The 24001-nt window shown below is 32.3% G+C and overlaps 2 protein-coding genes across 2 annotated transcripts; one reads left to right on the top strand and one right to left on the bottom strand.

The window, feature by feature from the left end:
* Nucleotides 1-786: 786 nt before the first annotated feature.
* Nucleotides 787-23920, bottom strand: Mcm7 (minichromosome maintenance 7). Its single transcript, XM_072532952.1, has 9 exons — nucleotides 23752-23920; nucleotides 23322-23691; nucleotides 18785-19103; nucleotides 16794-16976; nucleotides 16439-16733; nucleotides 12555-12766; nucleotides 11965-12298; nucleotides 11603-11816; nucleotides 787-1108 (listed from the first exon to the last, which is right to left on the bottom strand). The coding sequence occupies exons 1-9, from the start codon at nucleotides 23780-23782 to the stop codon at nucleotides 907-909; spliced, it is 2160 nt and encodes a 719-aa protein (XP_072389053.1). The 5' UTR covers nucleotides 23783-23920; the 3' UTR covers nucleotides 787-906.
* On the top strand, nucleotides 9071-9807 carry LOC140440823 (uncharacterized). Its single transcript, XM_072531185.1, has 2 exons — nucleotides 9071-9290; nucleotides 9461-9807. The coding sequence occupies exons 1-2, from the start codon at nucleotides 9167-9169 to the stop codon at nucleotides 9793-9795; spliced, it is 459 nt and encodes a 152-aa protein (XP_072387286.1). The 5' UTR covers nucleotides 9071-9166; the 3' UTR covers nucleotides 9796-9807.
* Nucleotides 23921-24001: the final 81 nt, after the last annotated feature.

The following is a 24001-nucleotide window of genomic DNA, read 5'->3' as shown; positions in this document are numbered from 1 at the left end:
TCAAATATTTATTTAAAATCAAATACGTCACGTTTTGAGGTTATGTTGACTGATTTATTTTATTCAATTTTATTATTTTCCGTTTTAATTTAAAATAAACCATAATTAATTTCTTTCTGATGTTAATTTCATGTTTTTATTTACAAACCAATATCACGCTAATCAAAACAGCTGCGTTTTGATTAGCATAGTTTGCGTAATAAACACAGCTTGGGATTTTAGCCACCTGCACAGATTAACATATACATAACCTAAAATAAATGTCACTCACTGACATGTATGATTTGCAAAATGCATAAAATGGTTGAAATGACAACCATTGTATATATAAGTGTAAAATATAGAGACCTATAAAACAGGAGAAGGATCGATATTGGGCGACCTTAACATTCGTGTACACTATTTTACCTGTTTGCTTGCTTTGTCGCTAGGGCGGCGTTGGTGTTGAAAAGGGTGATATATAGTATTATATTATAGTAAATGTTAAAATTTCGAAAATAATTAATTATTCATAGCTAAAAACATGAATAAATAAATCTATAAGACTCTATTGTATTTGTAATCTGTAGCAATCTTTGTAACACTTACGCCTCTAGCGGCGATTGCTGAATTAGATTATGAAAAGTTGGCACACAAACGAAGCACTGCGTTTCCACTCGTTAGTGTAAAATCAACAACCTACTTTAATTAGGATTTTTCTGGGCGGCTCTAACAAAGTATGTGCCTTATAAATAGAAAAGGCTGGCTAAGCGAATAATTGTCGAGTGATATAATTAATATATAAAATATTTAAAAAATATTTATTCAGAAAGTACAAAAAAATGAAAAGTGATGTGTCTAAAAACTCTTAATTCGACAATATTAAGACACTTCTTAACGACAATGACCTTAAAAATTAAATATACACTAAATAAAAGTGAGTTTAGTTCTAGTCTGGTTCACTTGCCAAACATTCAATTCTTCATATTCTTCTATACAAGCATCCACCTGGTCAGGATTGTAACCTTTGCTAGCACATTTCTCCAATGCAGATGATACTGTAACAAATTTTTTATCGCCTGCCAACTCAGTAATGAGTGCATAGATTTTGTCATTTATATTTGGTGGTCTAAAAATAAAAAAATAATTACAATCAACACAATATGTAATTTATGCATTGTTTATTTCCAAATAAATTACTAACATTAAGCAAAAAAATAATTAATATGGTAAAAGAACTACATGTATAAATCAATAGAGAGAGGTAATTTCAGTAACAGTCAACTATTAATTGTACTTAATTCACTAGTCTTACATAGTGGTCTTCTTCTTGCTTAGAAAAATCGATGATAAGACACTATGTGACAGAGCTAGAAGTACGGATATACGACAGACATGCAAGGTGGAGAACATCAAGGACTGAATAAGAAGTAGAAGAGTAGAATAGAACAATCACATAAGCCGAATGACAACAAATGGGGCGTTCAGAACCATAGTAGATTAAGTCAACTTTTTACGAAAATTAAATTAGCGGTGTATCTACAGATTCGGCAAATTTTCAACTACTGTATACGTTATTCAGTATGTGGAACAAAGATAACACTTAATTGTTTGAATAGAAGTGAGAGGCAGTCACCATCTCGATGGAGTAGGTATGACTTTTAAACAGTGTTGCTATTATTTCTGTTACATCTTTCCTTCTAAAATTTTAGTCCGATACATGAGTCTAAAATAATATTTAAATCCACTACAGTTCATTGTAGAATAAAAATTAATATTGTCCCAAAAAAATTCAAATAAAGTAGCCACGTAATTGTTATTTTCTAATCGATTTTATTAATTACTTTATTAGTTAATAAAGAACAGTGATTTAAGTAATTTATGTGTGGCAACAAAGCATTATTCCCCTGAAAAGTTTAAAATTTTAAGCAACGCCTTCTTTTACAGTACGAAGCGGCATAAAAATACACCGATGACCGACAGTAATTATCGGACATTGATGGGGTGCAGTTCTTTGCATAAAATTATTTCGTCGCCAACTTTCCGTCGGTAAATCTTTAAGAAAAACTCAAACACTTATAGGTATTCGAGTTTTAAATGTAATTTTTGTAGATTTTTAGCTGTAGTAGCTAGGAAATAAAACAATAATTAACTTAACAAACATTAACTAAATATAAATATTATTTTTATAAGAAAAAAACCAATCAAAAAAATTATTCTAAATAATTAAAATTAAAGGCATTTTTAAAAAATCTCTAACCAATTAAATGTTCAAACAAACCACCATTTTAAGCTAAACAAAATCCGAATCTATCAATTAAAGCAAGTCTCATTGCATTTAGCTGATTTGGTTGTACCCGACTACAAAGTTGAACAATTTTTTTTTTACAATTCTGCTAAATTGGTGGCTCGTTCGAATTCATGCCGATATAATTTTGATTTTAGCATTCCTAAGAAATAAAATACCAAAGGTGCTAAATCTGGTGATCTAGGGGGCCATTTTATTGTTCCTCGTGTAGAAATTATTCGTCCAGGAAATGTTTGTTCCAAATAATTTGTAACTTCGATTGCATTATGTGCTGGGCAACCATCCTGTTGAAACCAAACATCATCGAAGTTGACCGCAAGGTTTCGAACTGCTGGAATAATCTGATTGCGTAATAAATCTAGATACTTTCGTCCATTCAGATTTCCCGTAATAAAAAATGGACCAATTATATTATAGTTATAAATGCCAGTCCACACATTTAATTTCTTTGGGAATTGTGTTTTCACAGCAATACTCAAATGTTTCTTTTCCCTAGACCAATAGCGGACGACAGATGGATTATGACGTTTATGGATTGTGAATGAAAATTCATCGGAAAACATTTTTTAAAAAGTTATTGTTTTTAAAAAGCAGCAATAAATAACTGTATTATTTCTACAATAGAATGGTTCCCATAATACCATTTCACCATTTGAATCTTTTCTTTTTGAAAATACAGTAGAACCTCGATAGGTCAAACCTCAATAACTTAAAAACCTCTATAACTTCAAAAAATTATATGTTCCCTTCCCATCGGAGCCAAAAACCTATACAACTTAAAATACGCAATCTCGATAACTTAAATAAATAATATCAATATTGGCCCTCAGTAACTCAAAGAAATGTTTTCACAATCTCTATAACATAAAATTGTTTACCAATGACAGCTGAACAGCTTACTGTATCATAAGTTTTGATCACTGTTCTAGAAACATCGATTTAGGTACTGTGTGATACCTTGCTTAAAATGAGTTCAAAAAGAAAATTAACAACGCTAACATATGCTGATAAATTAAAAGCTATAGAAGCAGTGAAAAATGGATTCAAAAGAAAAGAAGTTGCGGCTCTGTTTGGAATAGGTACACGAGCGTACATTATCAATCATCATAAAAAAAGAAACCGAACTATTGAAAAAACAAGAATTAGGAGACAAAAATTGCCGAATTCCCTAATTTGGAACAGTGTTTGTTTACGTGGTTAAAACAGTATCGAAACAAAAACATCAGTATCAGTGGACCCATACTGAAAGAAAAGGCTGTAGAGTTCGCTAATTCACTAAAAATCGATAATTTTAAAGCCAGCACTGGCTGGTTAGAGAATTTCAATAAACGAATGATTTAGCCTTAAAAAAATGTGCGGCGAAAGTACGAGCGTAAGCAAATTAGTCTGCCAAGAATGGAAATCTCAATGGAAATTGCATAATTTAGTGAATAATTATGATCCCAATGATGTTTTTAATGCTGATGAAACTGGTCTGTTTTTTAAATGTCTTCCTGAAAAAACATTAACATTCAAAAATAAAAAATGTCATGGAGAAAAACACAGCAAGGAACGACTTACGATTCTGCTTTGTGCAAATTCTACGGGCACAGAAAACCTCAAACTTTTAATTATATAGGTAAGTCAAAAAAACCTCGGTGTTTTGCAGGTTTAAAATCACTACCCATGGATTATGAAGCCAATAAAAAAGCATGGATGACAGCAGAACTTTTTAAAAAATGGCTGATTAATATAGATTAGCAAAGGGCAACTTGAAATAGAAAAATTGTTCTGTTCATCGACAACTGAACAGCACACGGGGACATACCACCATTAAAGGCAATCAAAGTACAATTTCTTCCACCAAACACAACATCACAACTTCAACCTTTGGATCAGGGTATCATTAAAAATTTTAAAACATTATACAGAAAAGAAGTTGTTAGAAGAATGATAGCTGATATGGAGCAAAATACGATTTCTTCTATCAATGTTCTTCAAGTAATGAGGATGGTGGACAAAACATGGCAAAACGTAACACTCCTCACAGTGAAAAACTGCTTTAGAACCTGTGGTTTTTCTTCAGAACCTCAAGAAATCATTTTGAAGAGGAAGATAATAATGATCCTGAATAATGGAATAACAACATGTACTGTATTTAAAGTTATAAAGACGATGAATTTAATGACGACCCACAAACTTCATCTAAGAGCATATCAATCAACGAAGCAAGAGTGCTATAACGACTGTACGATCATTTATAGAGCAGTGTAGAAACATAAAAGATAATGTATTTTCTTCTCTATGTTATTGAAAATCAAATCGATTTAGAATCTATGAATTGTTTAAAACAAAAGAAAATCACAGACTTTTTTTAGTAGACTATACCTTTAATTATTGCTTTAACTTTTTGTAACGAATATAATAAATTAATGTAGTGTATGTAGTAATGTAGTGTATAATAAATGCCTATATTTTAATGAACTTCTGACCTATATTAATCCATCACAACATAGACCCTTGATAACTTAAAACCTCTATAACTTAAAATATTTGGTTTTTCCCTTGGAATTTAACTTATCGAGGTTCTACTGTATACGCTTGGCATGTTAATTATTTGTTTTCAACCTTTTACCACGACAGCTAAAAATCAAATAAACAGACCTTACCTTATTGACCTTAAACCTGCTGTACAGATAAGGACCGCCTATTCTTTTGAGGGGAAGTGGTAGAGAGGGCAAATGGTTTATACTATTTTTCTGTCTACTGAAGTGCGTTATTTATTTAGCTCACGCTGTTGTCGCATCTCAATTTCTCAATTCAGTATTCTTTGTTAATTAATGAAGTAATGATATAATCGTTTAAAAAATAATACTTACATGATTACTTCATGTAAGGTTTGTTGGGGCAATATTAATTTTCATTCTACAATGAACTGTAGTGGATTTAAACATTATGTTACACTCATGTATCCGACTAATGTTTTAGAAGGAGTTATGTTACAGAAATTTCGCAACACTGTTTAAAAATTAGACTCGCTACTCCAAGTGCGTGGATTGTGTCTCACTCCTATTCAAACAATTAAGTGTTATCTTTGTTCCACATACTGAATAACGTATACGGTAGTTGAAAATTTGCCGAATCGGTATGTTCTACAAATAGAAATCTTTTCGGTGCTATAACAAACCACGTCCAAAGTTACCGCAATATTAAACAGATGGTATTAGTTTCCGATGTCTCTGAACAATGTGTCATATTATTTCGGGACAGAGTGGATCGAGTCCACTTGACTAGTCAGATTGTGCTCAGTGTATTTATCGTGATCGTGTATGATTAAAAATGGATTCAAATAACGACATTCATTATAGCAGAACAAAGAACCCTGAAAGAAAGTATCTTAATCCCGATTTAAATATCAGAAAAATGTATGACCTGTGTGTAATAAAATGCAACAATGAGGGCAAAGTACCTCAAAAAAAAAAACAATACTATCATGTGTTTACAACTAAGTTTAATTAACATTTTAAAATACCATCGAAAGATACGTGCGCCAAATGTGATCAACTGTCCTTAAAAATACCTGCAGCAACTGCACCTGAGACATCCAATTCACTTATTGTCAAGAACAATGTTTACCTAGCAAAAGCAAAACAAGCTCGAGATGTACTAAAATCGGACAGTGATGACGCATCAGATGAATACTATGTTGCTACTTTTGACCTCCAAAAAGCACTGCCATAACCGAAATTGTCTGCATCCATTGCATATTAAAAAAGAAATATGTATGTCTATAACCTAGGCATAAGAGAAGCACTTTATAGCTTAACTGTCCTACGTCAGAAACGCAGAGTTTTCCTATGCTTTATAGATTACCAGAAAGCGTTTGATTGTGTTAATCATTCAGAATTAGTAAGATTGCTCCAGGAACGTTCGATAGATGAGAATGACCTTAAAATTATAAAGAACCTTTATATGAATCAAGTGGCATCTGTGAGAGTAGGACTGGAATCTACATCATATTTCTCAATCGAAAAAGGTGTACGACAGGGTTTTGTTCTGTCACCCCTCCTTTTTAATCTTTACTCTGAAACGATTTTCGATAGAGTCTTAAGTGACACTGAAGATGGAATCAAAATCAACGGACAGACTATTAGTAATCTTCGCTATGCTGATGATAGCCAAGAAGCGCTACAACGACTAATAGATAGAATAAACACTGAAGGAGAACGACTGGGATTGAAGATTAATATAGACAAGACGAAGGTAATGGTGGTTAGCAGAACACGAAATATGCAATTAAATAGAAGAGTAAACAATAATAACATCCAAAAGGTCCTCAAGTTCAGATATCTCTGTAGTTGGATAACTGAAGATCTAGATCCAGACATAGAGATACGTAGCAGGATTGAGCAAGCCAGAACAGCATTTACTAATATGAGAACCTTGCTAAGCAAGAGCAACCTTAACTTAACGCTTCGATATCGCTTTGTAAAATGTTACATTTACTCCATACTGCTATATGGTGTAGAAACCTGGACCATAAAGGCCAATGTGATGAACCGATTGTAGGCCTTTGAAATGTGGGTATTTAGAAGACTACTTAAAATTCCCTGGACAGATCACACAACAAATGTAGAAGTATTAAATCGAATGGGCAGAGAACGGGAATTGCTACCAATAATAAAAAGAAGGAAAACTGCTTATCTGGGTCATATATTTCGAAATTCCAAGTACCAATTCTTAAAGCTTATTATGGAAGGGAAGATAGAAGGAAAACGGGGCATCGGAAGAAAGAAATACTCATGGCTTAAAAGCATAAGAGATTGGACAAACCTCGATGCCCATGCACTCTGTAGAGCCACACAAGACCGAGAGGAGTATGCCAGAATTGTCGCCAACGTCCACTAATTGGATAGGGCACCATAAGAAGAAGAATACCCTAGGAATTCATTCCTTCAACAAAAACAACGGCTTTATGTACGTATGGGACGAAATAGATGGTGGTAGAGGATCTCAGGAAATATCTTCAATATTGACCATACATCTGAAAAAACCAAAAAAAATGCCAAAAATCATAACCACGCAACTCTCTATTCAGATTCATGGACAGGACAAAACAGAAATTTTAAAGTGGCTGCCACGTTACTAAATCTTGTTCAAGATCCTTACATAAACAGAAGAACGATATATCACAAGTTTCTTGTATCTGGCAACTTCTTTTTGCCAAACGGCCGGGATTTTGGGGTTATTGAAAAGGCTGCCAGAAAATCTTCTCCCATCTTTGGGCGAGACGACTTCTTCTTCTTCTTGTGCCACTCCTATCGGAGATTGGAAATCATCAAGGCTATCCTGACCTTGTTTACAGCTGACCTAAAGAGTTCATTAGTGGTACAGCCAAACCACTCTCTCAAATTACGCAGCCATGACATTCTTCTACGGCCTGGATTCCGTTTTCCTTCTATTTTTCCTTGCATTATATTTTGAAGTAATGCGTATTTATGTCCTCTCATCTCTCATCACTCGCGAGACGACTGGATTGATGTAATAAAAACTTCAAAATTGACAGTGCCTTTTGAAGTAACTAACATGAAAAGGAGCGACATTGTGTCAACAAAGAATATAGAAGATGTGCTTGTAATAGAAAAAAAGATAGTGATGGAACACCTTAGTGGTTAAAAATGAGATGGATGACGTACGAGGGAGAATATTCTTGGGTTTTGAAGTACAAACCTATGATTAATGAAGATTTTCCGCTTTTTACTGTCTCGATGGCCAAAATAAATGTCTCAAAATTCATTGGTAATCAAAGTCATCTGTACTCCACACCTAGACTCGTGACAGAAGCAAAGAAAAAGGACATGTTGTCATCCTCACATATCTGCCACCAGTCACACACTATCATTTTAAAAATCTCTGCATCAACACAGGAACCCGTTCACGAATCCAGCAACGGGGTGAAGAAGACGAAATAGACGATCATGAACTGGTCTATGATGATTAAAACTAATGCCACTCAAGCTGGGAGAATATTATTAAACATTGTTGTAATAATTTTTTTTTGTTATTATGTTTTGTAACTAAAATTCCAGTTTTGTCATACTTTTTATTTTAATCCATTTTTTCCACGAAATATTTTAGAGTAATAATGGATCAAGTCCAATTTTTTCCAAGTCAAGAAATATTCACCAGTTTGATAGCAACGGCGCAAAGAGAAAACGTGGATTCTTTAGTATTTCGCAAAAACTCATTTATCATAATCAAATTAAAACCTAAACTAAAGAAATTAAATCTAATCTATATATAATAGATAACATAAGTTTATAACAAATAAAATAAAGTTATATGTATCCCTTAGAAACAGGAAACTGAAATGATACTCATTATCATTAGTTCTTTATGAACGTACTCGAATGAGTAATTTAGCAATGAACAATATATTTGAAAAGTGTGGCAACATCGTTTCAAAAAGTATGCACTACGCATACACACATTGACAGAAGATGTAATGGCGGATGCAGTTTGAAATTCATGTTAAAATATCAGTTTTTTGAATGAGAAATACGGAAAAACTATAGCTGAGCGGGAAAAAAGTATAGATTGTAACGTAAATAAAAAATAAACCACAATCTACTGTTCAAATTTCAGACTAATCTGACTAACCTTACTAATGTAAGTAATTACCGAACATTTTAACTAAACATTTAAACTAAAATTTTCACTAAATAATGAACGGGCCGTTTTGTACACTCACAACGGACTTTAAATAACTTAACCCTTTTCGGGCAAGTGGTTCCACAGCGGAACCACAAATTCATAAATTTCTAAAACCTTTCCCAGTAAACGCTTGCCGGAACCACGTTCAGACCGGTGTCCCCTACCATTTTGTGTTTTAGATCGCTAATGCGGCGACTTTCTCGGTGGCTTCAGTTTGTTTCAAGGAGCGGTAGATGTATGTTACCTTTTTACTTTTTGTCACGCATAACGAATTTTTTTATTTCAACTACGCAAATAAAAGATATGTCAGGTAAATGGATCATAAATATATACATATTGATGTTATTTTAGAGTTGTTACAAAAAAGTTCTTATATTTTTTCATAAATATGTTGTTTTTTGCTTTCAAAATATGTGGTTCCATGTGGACCCACAAAGCCTATTATTAGCATAATATAAATATTTGTTTTTATTGTTTCAGGAAACCGTTTCTTTAGAGAGCTTGAAGCTCTCGAAGCTGATGAGGTATTTCAACTTATTGAAGAGATACCATCCGGAGAAGAATCAGAAGCTTCCGAAATAGATTCAGATGATGATGGACGAGAGGATGAACCTCCCGATGATACCAATGATGAATCATTTGTTATTGAAGATGATCTTCAAGAAATACAAAATACTGCGGAAAATGAAGACACTGGTACGGACATTGAAATAGAATCAAGTAATCAAGAATCAAGTGAAGACGAAACTGGAGTCAATAGGAAAAGAAAACTAACAAAAAAAAATACAAGACACAAATACACAAAACAAAGGTAAAAAGAAACCTAAGAATGAAGAAAAGGTAGTTGTTTGGTCGGATGATTCAAAAAAATTTGGTAAGAGTCCTTCAGTTTTTGTAAGTGATGTAGGTCCTAATGTGCCCGAAGAGATAGAAGAACCGCTGGATATATTTATGCTTCTTTTTTCAGAGGAGCTTTTGGATACATTAGTATTTCAGACCAACTTGTATGCAACCCAAAAAAATAAACAATATATTCCAACAACAAAAGAAGAAATGAAATGTTTCTTAGGAATCAATATTCTTATGGGTATAAAAAAAGATCCAAGCTACAGAGATTATTGGTCTGCAAGAACTGATTTACGGGACACCTATATATCATCTGCTATGTCTCGAAATCGGTTTGATTGGTTTTTGGGTAACATGCACCTAAATGACAACTTTATTGCTCCTAAAAAAGGTTCTAATGATTATGACAAATTGTATAAAATAAGACCAATGATAGATAGATTGACGGAAACATTTGATAAGTATTATAATCCCAGTAAATGCCAGTCAGTTGACGAAGGAATGATTAAGTTCAAGGGGCGAAGCTCACTACGACAATACATGCCGAAAAAACCGACAAAAAGGGGTTATAAAGTATGGGTGCGAGCAAATGAATCTGGTTTTGTTTCGCAATTCCAGATTTATACAGGTAAAACAGGTGATCTTGCAGAAAAAAGGTTAGGGGCTAGAGTGGTCAAAGATTTAACAAGTAGTCTTGCTGGTAAGTGTCATGAAGTGTATATGGACAATTTTTTTACTTCTTATCTACTCTTAGAAGAACTACGGGCCCAATATATATATGCTTGTGGAACAGCACAGCTGAATACTAAATTTTTTCCCAAAGATTTCTCTAACGATAAATCAATGAAACGTGGTGACACATGTTGGAAAATTAGTAATGGGGGCATATTGGCAACAAAATGGATGGATAACAAATCTTTCATTTCTTGAGCAATTTTCATATCCCTGAAGATATGCAGGAAATCTCAAGAAAGCAAAAAAGATGGCTCCAAAAAAACTTTCACTGGTCTTACAGTAGTGACAGATTATAATAAACATACGGGTTACATAGACAAATCAGATATGTACAAGGCTTGCTATGCAATAAATCGTAAATCTAAAAAATGGTGGCATCGAATTTTCTGGCATTTTATTGATCTAACAATTGTAAACGCATATATCATATTCAAAGAAAGATCTCAAACACCATCAGTTACTCTCAAAGTTTTTCGTTTAGCAGTATCTGCAGGTTTGATAGGTGCTGATCCTTCCACTCCCCAAAGAGGAAGACCAAGTTCAACAGCAGAAGTGCCGAATAAATTTAAAATTCAGGTTCCCATTGAAATACGCACCGACAAAGCTGCTCATATGCCCATTCATGGCAATAAAGTTCGATGTGCTCACTGTAGCACTAGAAACCAACCTCATAGAACTAGATGGCACTGTTCCTCATGTAAAGTTGGGCTTTGTCTCACGGATAAATCTAATTGCTTTTCAAGTTTTCATAAAAAATAAAAATAACACTTTTGAATTCATACTTATTTTCCTGTGGTTGTAATTGTTTTTGTAGTTTTCATGCGAAATAAATAACTTTTTTTAATTCATACTTATTTCCCTGTGGTTCCACCATGGAACCACCTCCAAACTCCAAAAAGTTGTCATAAAAAAATATTATTTCCAATTTTTGGTGTTAAATTTTACGATAAATAACACAATTTTTGTTGAGAAATACATTTTAATGCAAATAGCATAATTCGGGCTGCAAAGGGTTAAATACAAGAACAATTATATACATACCTTTGCCCTTTGTTTTCCAAAGTATGTTTCAAAGAATCCTTACTCATCTCCAAAAGCCTGATCGCTTCATTTACATCATCTTTTTCAACAACGTTAGATAGACGTAGACGAGCTAAAGCTGTAGAGAGACGCAAAATACCCAGAAGATTTCTAGCTGATGTGAAAGTCATATCGGCAGAGTTGCGGGCTTCTTTTCTTAACTCCACATATGCAGCTAAAATTTTACGTTTAATTAATTGTAAACTTTTTGACAAAGCATTTCGACCGTGATTAGGAAAAGTTAAATAAGAAGCACATATGTTTAACTATTTACTACTAATCCAACAGGTGAAGAGAATTGCCTAAATATAAATAAAACTTACCCACAATAAAATCTGTCAACTCTTCAGGTATAGCAGGATCCTTCATTTTACACATAGAGATGTATTTTCTCATAACTTTCATATCTAATGCTGCAACTTCCATTGGCGGTTGTTTGCTATGCTGGTGGACATACGTTATGTGCTTGGCAAGTTTTAGATCATTGTCACGGTCAGCTTTATCTTGTATAAGCCATAGCAAGTCAAAACGTGATAAAAGAGCAGCTGGCAACTGTATATTCTGTTCTAAAGTTCTCTTTGGATTATAGCGCCCATAGGCAGGGTTAGCAGCAGCTAGGATTGATACACGAGCATTTAATGTAGTCATAATGCCGGCCTAGAATAAAAATGTATTTAAAATATCGCTAAATATTTAACCGTTTTTTCACTAATAACTTTTAAGTCTTTTTTATTTTTTTTTAATGTTTGATTTAATTATATATATATATATATATATATATATATATATATATATATATATATATATATATATATATATATATATATATATATATATAATAAAAAAATTAACTCTAGGAATAGAACTATAGGAACAAAAAAATAAAAAAAATTACAGAAATATATACACATACTTTAGCAATACTGATTGTCTGTTGTTCCATAACTTCGTGAATAGCGGTTCTATCCTCATCAGCCATTTTATCAAATTCATCAATGCAACATACACCTTGATCGGCTAATACAAGAGCTCCACCTTCTAACATCATTTCACCTGTCATTGGATCTTTCATTACAGAAGCTGTTAAACCTACACCAGATGAACCTCGTCCAGTTGTATACTGACCTGTAAAATATATATTTAAATGTAGTTTTGTTGAGATTTAAAATACACAAGTTAAAAAAAAAATGGAATCTAATAAAACACTAAAAACTTTGATTTTCAACACCTACAAAATTTATTAAAATTGCACACTAGACTCCACAAAAAACAAATTAAAAAATTTGGTTATGGTACAGGTGCCAGAACTCGATCATTTTATTGGAGCTGAAAGCAGCAACCTATCTTTTCCTTTGGGTGTTTATACATTTCTGTTGGGGTATATTATTCATTCATCTGTAGAACATTCTGTAGCCTATTCTGATATAGTGTTCAAATACAAAATTGCTGTAGAAGTTCTACTTTATGCCTCGTATTTGCGATTTTTTACATCCCTCATCTCTCTGGATATTATATTTTTGTCGCCTTCCTGTGTATATGAATTTCTCTAGTACTAATCATTTGTTACTTGCACATACTGTTTGTCTGTATACTCATACACCTTGTACTTTTAAATCAATAATTGATCTTTGGTTTCTACTAGGTTCCTCCACCCCTACTAGGTGTATCTATGTATGTTCTTATACTAAAATCTTGTGTTGGATATGGCCAACTCATATTCTCATATTCACAGAAGACTACGTAATACCGGTGGCAGGAAGATATAGTCTACATGAAGTTACAAACGATAATGGATCACGTTTGGTCGATTTTGCGACACGCTGCAACTTAGCCATCAAAAGCACCCAATTCGCTAGAAAAAAGATCCACAAGGCAACATGGAGATCAAACGATGGAAGAACAAATAATCAAATAGATCACGTATTGATTGATGGGAGACATTCTAGCAGCATAATAAGTGTAAGAACTATGAGGACACAGACCATTTCTCGTATAGGCCAAGCTCAGAACAAGAATTTCAACACAAACAACAGATAAACACACAAAGATCGAATAATGGAATGTGGCGAAGCTGAAAGAAGAAAATAATCAAAGACAGTACCAAGTAGAATTAAGAAATAGGTTTCAGGTTTTGGAAATAAATGAAAATGAAAGTGAAGATATAGATCAGCGATGGAACTCTATAAAAACAACTATTACAGAAGCAGCAGAGAAATCTATCGGAAGAACGAAAAAAACAAAAAAGAAAAAATGGTTCGACGACGAATCTGAAAGAACTCTAAAAGAAGCAAACAAAAGAAGAATTGATTATCTGTCAAATCCATCAGAAGAAAAACGTATACGATTTCACAGAGAGAGAGCCGCAGCTAGAAGAACACTTAGACAAAAAAGGAGACAATATGTGCAGCAACAAATTGAAAAAGTAGAAGGAGAACACAGACGAAATCAAAATAAAAATTTCTACAGAGAAGTAAGACAACATAAGAGAGGCTCGTACATAAGCACACCCAAATTCGTAAGAGATAAAAATGGAGAAATGCTGGCTGCCGAAAACAAAATAATAGAAAGATGGGCTGAATATTTTGAAGAGCTCCTGAATATCCAAAATTTCACTGATGAAAACAATGAATATGGTGGAAACAACGGAGAACATGAGTATCAAACGGTTGAATTAGAAATACCCCCACCAAGCATGGAAGAAATTACGCATGCCATAAAAACGCTTAAACACGATAAATCCCCTGGTCTGGACAATATTGATGCCGAACTAATTAAAACAGGCGGTCATGAACTCATAAGTAAAATCCATCAATTACTAGAAATGGCCTGACAACAAGAAATAATGCCGAAAGAATGGTGTGGTAGTATTATTGTACCAATACACAAGAAAGGAAAAAAAGGAATCATGCATGAATTACAGAGGAATCTCACTAATCAACACTACATATAAAATATTGGCTTCGATATTATTAAAAAGATTAGTACCATACGCCGAAGAAATAGTTGGTGACTACCAGTGTGGTTTCAGGCCTGGCAGATCGACTATTGATCAAATATTTACAATAAGACAAATGCTTAAAAAGTATTGGGAATATGGGCTTCAGACGTGCATAATCACGACGTGCATCAGATTTTTATAGACTTCAAACAGGCTTATGATTCAATTAATCGTGCAACATTAGGGAAGGCAATGATCGAGCTCGGCGTACCCAAGAAACTAGCTGCGGTAACACAAATGCGTGTAAGTAACTCTTTTGCACAAGTTAGAATAGGGGGAAAAATATTAAATGCTTTCTGCGTAAATTCTGGACTGAGACAGGGAGATCCGTTGTCCTCATTGCTGCTTAACCTGGCCTTAGAATATGTCATGCGAAAAATATATCCAAAAATCAAACCAGACATAACTGCTCGGGGAGCAAATATCATACTCCCCTTTGCCGATGACGTAGACGCAGTAGCACAATCAACATTAGAAATTAAGGATATTTTCTCGAGCTTTGAAGAAGCTGCATTAAACATCGGTCTAAAAATAAATGAAGACAAAACAAAATACATGGTCGTTTCAAAACAAGAACGACGGCGAATAAGGCAAAACATTACTACAAATGATCACATGTTCAAAGTGGTTAAAGAATTTAAATATCTAGGAGCAACAATCACAAATGACAACAAATTAGAGCGAGAAGTTGAAACGAGAATAATGGCAGGAAACAGATCTTTCTTTGCAATGCAACATCTAATAAAGTCAAAACTTCTTTCACGAGACACAAAAATCCGGATATATAAGACCATAATACGACCAGCAGTCGCGTATGGAAGCGAAACATGGACGCTAACAAAAAGAGAAATAAATAAATTGCTGGTGTGGGAACGTAAAATTCTTCGAATGATATATGGCCCTTGCAGAGACAGCGTGACAAACGAATGGAGGGACAGATACAATAACGAGCTAGAGTCTCTATTCGGAAAAGAAAATCTAGTCAGATATATAAAGGCCAATAGACTCAGATGAGCAGGGCATGTGATACGCAGTAACGACAATCGCCTTATTAACAATGTGTTCTGGGAAAGGCCAGAGGGAAGAAGGTCTGTAGAGCGGCCTAGAAAAAGGTGGAAAGATGCAGTCAAAGAAGATCTACAGAAAATGGGAGTGCGACAATGGGAATTACTGACAGGACCGACAAACATGGAAGGCAATAGTAAACGCGGCAAAGACTCACGAAGAGTTGTAGCGCCATTGATGATGATGATGATATTCTCGACATATTTCAATTAGCCGACTCCTATTGTCGTTTCTAATTTCATCTTCTCTGAGTCACTTTTGAAAACAAAATTGTCCTAATAGAGCAAGATCCCAGGGCCGCCAGACAGTTATAAAATAGTACTTACTATTCTTAAAGTCTCAGTGCTTATTTTTATGTTTTAGAAAATATTATTAAAAATTAATAATTATCATTTCGTTGGCATTAACTTTTACAAGATGCTTTAAAGCTTCCAAAAAATAATGTAACTTTACTTATATTCTCACTATTGATTTTTATACATGATACTCAAACATTGTCCATCGTTTGTTGTGTTACAATTTTACAGTTAAAATTGATTTTGAAAAAATGACGCATTGAAATCCATAATTTTTTACATTTTTTTGTATGTCGATATTTATTTATAAGAACCAATGGCTCTTTTATCTACAATGTCAGCTAGTTTTCTTAAAATCTGTTAAACTATAATCACTCACGGCAGTAATAATCATATTAAAAAATTAGTTTTACAATTATAGAACTTAAATGAACATACTTCTTGGAGCCAGTCTATTGATATATCCTAACAACTGTGATTTGGCAACACCAGGATCTCCCATAAGGCAAATGTTAATATTTCCACGGATTCTCATTCCATCAGGCCTTTTATCAACACCACCAACCAAAAGAAGTAACAATGCCTTTTTAACATCCAAATGTCCATAAATTTCGGGAGCTAAAGACATCGCCAATTTTGTGTAGAAATCATCTTCTGTAAGTGTTGCCAATTCCTCTGGTGTAAGAAGGTTGTCTGAATTTTCCATGTCCATCTTGTTTAATGAAACTATTTTCTAAAAAATACGTTTTTTTTTAAACTTAATTAATTTTTAATAGCTAATCAATTTGCTTACATGAGCTTCCATGTAGGTATCTGATAAGAGTCCGCCCATTATCTGTTTGAAACCTTGCTTTAAGAGTGGTAAGAAAACACCAGTAACAGCAACATGGTCACCAGGTAACGCTTGCCTTGTAACTTCCCCTCTACAAAATATTGTTAAAGTGCGTGGAATGTGACCCACTGGAACTTGATCACTCTACAATAAAAAAAAAATAGTAGCTAAAAGCCCAAAGTAAACTCCTTTTCACATATGTTAAATCACATACAAATTATATATACCAGAAATAGTTGGCTGCCTACATAGAGAACTTGTAGTGAAGAAAGTTGTAACTGTTCAATGTTACAACCCTATATTTGTTCAAAGTCATAAGTTTTCGGACTATGGGAGGTTCTACTGAGGATTTTGAAGTTATACTTCTATACATTGGAAATTTTTATGGGAGTGAATCTGTGAAATCATTACATATGTAAGATAATGAGTAAGAGCGAGACAGAAGATATATTTTCTCTCTCTTCCTCTCTCGAATATAAAAATGTTCCTTTTGTATATATAATTTAATATTATATATATTATATAAAGATATATATACATATAATAAAATATTTATTAATATTATTATTTTTTATGATATGTTTTGTATTATTTATTAAATATTCATAATTATATTAGAATTTTGTATTTCAAAATAATAATCTCAATAAATCACTGTATGATCCAGAACTGTCAATTTTGAAATATATTTGTGTCATGTCCTCGGTAGTATAGTAGTCAGTATCCCCGCCTGTCACTCTGGAGACCGGGGTTCGATTCCCAGTAGGGGAGGACTTTTTGAAGTTATACTTCTATACGCACGGTCGGCGTTGGAAATTTGCATGAGTGAATATGTGAAACCATTACATATGTAAGATAATGAGTAAGAGAGAGACAGAAGATATATTTTCTCTCTCTTCCTCTCTCGAGAATAAAAATGTTCCTTTTGTATTATATATTTAATATTATATATTATATAATAATATTGTATATTTATATATTATATATAATATAATATGTATTAATATTATTATTTATGTGATATGTTTTGTATTATTTAAAATTAAACGTTTATAATTATTTCAGTCTTTTGTATTTCAAAATAATCACTGTTTTACCGAGAACTGTCAATTTTGAAATCCGTTAGTGTCATGTCTAATTGGCAAATCATTTATGTGTTTGGTTCATATGCTGGTGGTTGTGAGTTCGAATCCCAATTATGAATTTCCTTTTTTATTTTTGAAATAATTAAAAACCTCACGTTAATCTTATTAAATATATATGTAATATACGCAAAAAACATAAATTTTAAAATAAAATGAAAATTTACAACATAAGAGTATTACATTTTAATTTATATTTTATTATTATATTGAATTATGTTGCAGTGTATTTATTGTATTGTAATTTTTATATTAATAACAAAATAATGAATTTTACTGCAGAGTATGTGTAATTTTTTTTGCATTCAACTCCTTTTATACATATATAAAAATAAAAATATATATATTTTCATTAAAATATTGATACAATCCTTCATTTACTATACTTCTATTACAGGTCAAATGTTTATATACAGCAAACGATGCACCATATACCTATATAACTAATTCTTTTTCTCTTTCTGCTCTCTCTTACCTATAGCATTACATATGTAATGATTGTGCAGATTGACTCCTATATAAATTTTTAACGGCGAACGCGTGTATAGAAGTATAACTTCTACCGGCAGTCCCACTGGACTGCCACACCCGTTTTTTTTTTTATTAATATTATTACATTATTGTCATTTTTAAATACTTTTTCTATATAATATGTTATAAAATAATACATATTCTTGAATTGTATGGCTCTTAAGCACAGCAGATTTAATTAATCTCTTTAGGTTTATTAAATTAAATGTACTTATGTATCCCCTTTTAGAGAATTTGTATGTGTAAATATGTTAATAAAAAAGATTTAAAATTACTTACATGTTCCTGTATTTTAACTTCCTGAAATTTAACAAATTTTGATCCTCTTGTTTGCAAGTATAATCTTCCACCAGACCTATTAGTTTTGCAGTCAGCACTTTGACACATATCAGCTGGCATAAAACTCAATGCATTGACAGGTTGGTATGTTTCTGCCCCACATTGATCACAGGTATATGTAGCAACACACATCATAGGTTTTACTTCAGTACAACGAGTGACAATACCTCTAACTGTTACCAACTGACCAACATGATCAGCTTTGATTTCTCTTATTGGTACTGCCTTATTTGTACTAAGATCTTGGAAGTAAATCTCACTGTAATGAAAGTATGTTAGCAAGAGAAACATTAAAGAATTCAGAAAAAAAATATTATAAAAAATTAAAAATGCTTGTTTTTTCTCTGATGTTTGTTTTTGAAATAGTAATTGCCCCCATATCAGTCAGTAATATGTTCTGCACATTATCGAGGTTGCATAAAATCATATGTAGCATATATAAACAGGGTATCCTTTTCAATTAAATCAAATAAATTATGATCAAATTGAAACCCAACTTGGTATTCCCTCATTGTATAACAGAGGATTCATTAAAAATGCAAAAATGCTTTATGGCATAATTAATTATTGTGCCCTCAGCTACTTGAGCAGGTCAGTCTGCATGTACCTCTCTGTAGAACACAATTAAACCAAACTTTTTATGTTCCTCTTCACAGAACCAACTATGGCTATAATAATTTTTTATCTCATGCACTAAGATGGGCAAATATTCATCCAGATCTAGATTTTTTTGCATTGATGGCCAAATTCATTTCTGGTCTGAGCATGTGTTTATTTGAGTGGCTGTGGAATAGGTATTCATCCATGGACGTATAAACACAGATGGACTCAGTTATTTACATAAAAATGTGAAGCCAAAATTATTTGACTAGGTCACATTCTCAGCACCTTCAAATGTTGTCACATTTTTTTATTAAAATATCTTATTCACGTATCGCTGAAAATATTAGTATATTTATTTTATACTCTACAGGTGCTATCAAACCAAAATAATAATTTATTACTTATATTAATATATTTAATTGTAATTAAAACATCAAATGTGCACATAGTGTGCATATCATTTAATAATAGCGTATAACAGATATCAACCAATTATTTTATATGTAGATGCACTGAAACCTATTTATTAATTTCAACGGTGTTTACATTTCTCTGTCTTATGGCTCTACGTCAAACTTCAAATGCTGTTCCATGTCATGTCCATGTTTTCTTTACTTTTTGCCCAAGATGAGGAAAAGTTGTTTTTCGATATTTTGGCTGTATTTTAAGTGATATTTGTAAATAGTGAAATAAACAAATTATAATAATGGTGCTACAGTTTTGCATTTGCAAAAAAAACGAAATATTTAAATCCCAATGTCTCATTTAATTTGTAAGTACTGTTTGTTTACATTATTTAAGATGAGGAACTGAGGAAGCCTGTGTGTTTACATTTTAAAATATGTCTTTCATAGGCGTACCATTGGGTTTATTCATATTAATTAATGTATTGAACAAGATATTAATTCATGAAATTAGTATAGGCATTTTTAAATTGTAAGTAGACATCATCAGATTAAAAAGATCTGTTTAGTAGCTTTTTAATTTAATATTTCTTATGAATTAACAATAAATTAGTGAAATGAATAAAACTCATTTATTTTTCTATGTAGGTTTCCAAATAATATTGATTAATGATGAAACTTACTCTAAACTTCAACAGAGAAAACAGTATAAAAAAACCTTTCAAAAGCACCCTTTTTGGTTATTTAAACTTGTAAGGAAGCTGAAAAATATTTCAGATTTTTTAATAAAACTATAAATATCTACAACAGACTAGTTAAAAACCTTATGAATATTTTGATTAATAAATCCATACAAAATGTCCCAAAATCAATCTATGAGCATTTTGGTGACCATATGTATGATGAAGATGCAAACGATGGTCACTCTATGCAAATTTTAAAATTGTTTCTTGAGAAATATTTTAAAATTGGAATTCATCATGAAACGTTCATGAGTTCATCATACCATTTTTACTTTAATATTTCTGTTCGGTAAATAGCTGTCCAATAATTTATACATTTTCACGCCTACTTTTTAATAAGTAGGTATATTTGCAAATAATTTTATGTCAAATGCTAGCAAGAGCTTTGGAATGATCAATAAATGCAGCTATATTCAGCTTGTACTTTCGGTAAACTCAACCGGTACTTTTGATATGTAAAACTAAATTAAGTGATTAAATTTGTGATGCTTATATTTTATTTTGTTTTATTGTATTTTTAATTAGCACACATATACATTGAAATGTTTTTAGATAGGTATTCATTGAAAATTTCTTTTAAATAAGAAAATTGAAATATAACTATTGTAAACATTGTTAATCTTATTGAAAATAAATAAATAAATATTTGGTTGTCTATATAGGTGATATAACTCAAAATTAAAACATTCTTTCCATAATCCATTGTCATTTATTCATAGAACTTTTACTTCAGAAGTGTCCAGTTGAGTCTTACTCTTTTGAATATGTGTGCTAGTTTCTGAGCCACATGTTAAAACTGGTCTTTCAGAGTTTTAGACCCTTTAGTTTTTCCTTTATTTTAGTTGTGTTGCAAGACCAATGTAGCATCTGTTAGCAAGGAGGATTCATCTTTTGATGTTTGTGGTTCATATCATTTTTTGTATCAACAAGAGAACCAAGATATACAAATTTTTAACAGCTTTGATGGTTTGTCCACTTATTATTAAGTTTGGCATCTGTCTTTGGGGATTATTTAATATCATTAATGGAAATTAAGCACAATTTCAGTTAAAAATAAGTTTATTTTGATGTTTTGTTTTCCACTTCAGAAATTTTTCTCAAAATACAAATTAGTTTGTTTAATTTGACTTCTTTTTAATTAATTTCTTTCTCATCTTCCCAAGATAACTTAACTAATGAAATTCTTGCATCCAATTCTGTTGCAACTGCTTGAATGATCACTCAATACTTGGTAAGTTATTTAACTCATCAACAAACCAGCAAGCTTGACTGGCTGTGTTTTAATAAGTTCATTCAAACCTGCTTTAATAAAGTTATCACAATCAGTTACTCAAACAATTTTCAGCATTGCATGATTGCATATCAGGCTCCAAATTGATGGCTATCTTAATAATTTTAATTCAATGTATTTCAAACATTTAGTGCCTGTATTAGGCCTTGATACATCTAATCCCACTCTGGTTAAATAACTGAAATACTGTTATATATGTGACATAAACACCTACTGAGTTTTTTACTCTCAATTCCTGAGCAGCTCAGGAAAATTGTCTTATTAACCCTTTCAATGGGGAAGGCATGTATATGTGGAATAGAGAAGTTGTGCCAATGTGGATGGCATGCATTCTCAGTCTAGGACACTTAAATTATGATATGAAAACAATTTAAATATGCTAAGTCAACATATTGACTTAGCTTGTGATTAAATTCAGGATAACTGTTAACCACACAAGTAACATAACTATTCTCCAGATGCTAAGAAAAGACAAAGAAATTATAAACACCATTGGCTTACTTCGGTCACATCATGCGTAATGATAAATACTGACTTCTACAGTTGATTCTACAAGGCAAGATTGAGGGTAAGAGAGGCCCTGAACATAGACGTATATCCTGGCTGACCAATCTTAGGAAGTGGACTGGTCTAACGTCAACTGGTCTATTTCAAGCTGCTGTGAATAGAATAAGATGGGTCAATGTGGTTGCCAAAATCTCTAGAAGATAGGCACATTTAGAAGATAACTGTTAAAATGGATCAAAGTATAAATGACAGAAAATTACTTTATGCATTACAATGCAGATAATCACCAACATTTCCATCATACTCAAGATTTGGTATTAGACAGGTTCCAGGTTAATCAGGTTTCACTAGATAATAAACATACTTGATAAGTATAATATAAAAGACTTGATCATATACAATAAGGAAACACAGAAAAGTTTATGTGTGAGATGATCATGCAATGTTAATTTTGTTTGCCTTAAAAGGAATAACTATAGAAACAGCCAAGACATGGGACACCCACTTAGGTGCTACATCCTTTGTGCAAAAATAGTGAAAATATAACCAGTTATCATTTGAAAAGAAACCTGCTGTATGCAAATAAATATGCACATTTTATGATCTAGATATTAACTCCACCAAATTAAGTTAATATTATATGAAAATTTACATCAAATATTGCATAGTATTCAGTTTAAAGTCTCTAAATATATCAGATGGAATAAAATATAATAGCATTATTAAATAAGAAGTTGAATCACATTGATTTTGGATAAAATATTCTTGTTTTGGAAATTAATTTCTGCCAAATGTATCACTCCTTATATTCAGAAAAAATATCAAACACACAATGAAAGAATTTTTCAAATACCATAAATAAAACAAAAATAATTTGGGTTTTCATGGATTAACAATTTTTAAAATTATCATCTACCGTCAATACTTACTATCGGCGCATCAGCTCGGGAGGAAATTTATTCCTAGCTTCCCTGTGTTCGTTTGGTTGTCTTAATCTATTTTCCATCATCAAGCGATGTTCGATATAAACATCCAGAGCATCTTTGGCTATTACATCTTTCTGAACAAATGTAGGTAACAAATCAAACACAATGTCGCCAAGAATTGTGCTGTATCTTCTTGTATTGGATTGTATAGCCCTGGCGAGATCATCGTCAAAATCGTTCACATCGTCCAGTTCTATCCACATACCAACTTGTTCTCGATGTGCTAATTTTGTTAATTGATTTGAATATTTAAAGTTTTTGCTACCAGAAACATCTTGTATACAGTATTCCATCAAAAACGTCTTGAGTTGTTCTGTAGTATAGTATAGAAATTAAAGTTTATTTTTATTTATTAGATTTAAACTATGCTTACCTTTATCCTTATCATAATCTCTGCGAGCCATTTTAAACAACTGATTTTCTACCTGTTAATGCAATTTATTTAAAGTCAAGTTAAAACTAAGTTTTAACTAACCATCGAGTTTAACGTAACTAACCCACCATTAGTTTATCCACAATTTGCGCGGGAAACGGAATACTAAATGTCAGTTATGTCAATTTTATTGAATTGAAGCTAGCCATAAACGTTTTACCGCGGTTATGGCGGTAGTGTAAACTCAACC

Source organism: Diabrotica undecimpunctata, chromosome 5 (assembly GCF_040954645.1).
Source record: "Diabrotica undecimpunctata isolate CICGRU chromosome 5, icDiaUnde3, whole genome shotgun sequence".
Classification (NCBI taxonomy): Eukaryota; Metazoa; Arthropoda; class Insecta; order Coleoptera; family Chrysomelidae; genus Diabrotica; species Diabrotica undecimpunctata.
The sequence above is the reverse complement of the archived record's forward strand: the minus strand, read 5'-3'. Positions and strand labels throughout refer to the sequence as shown.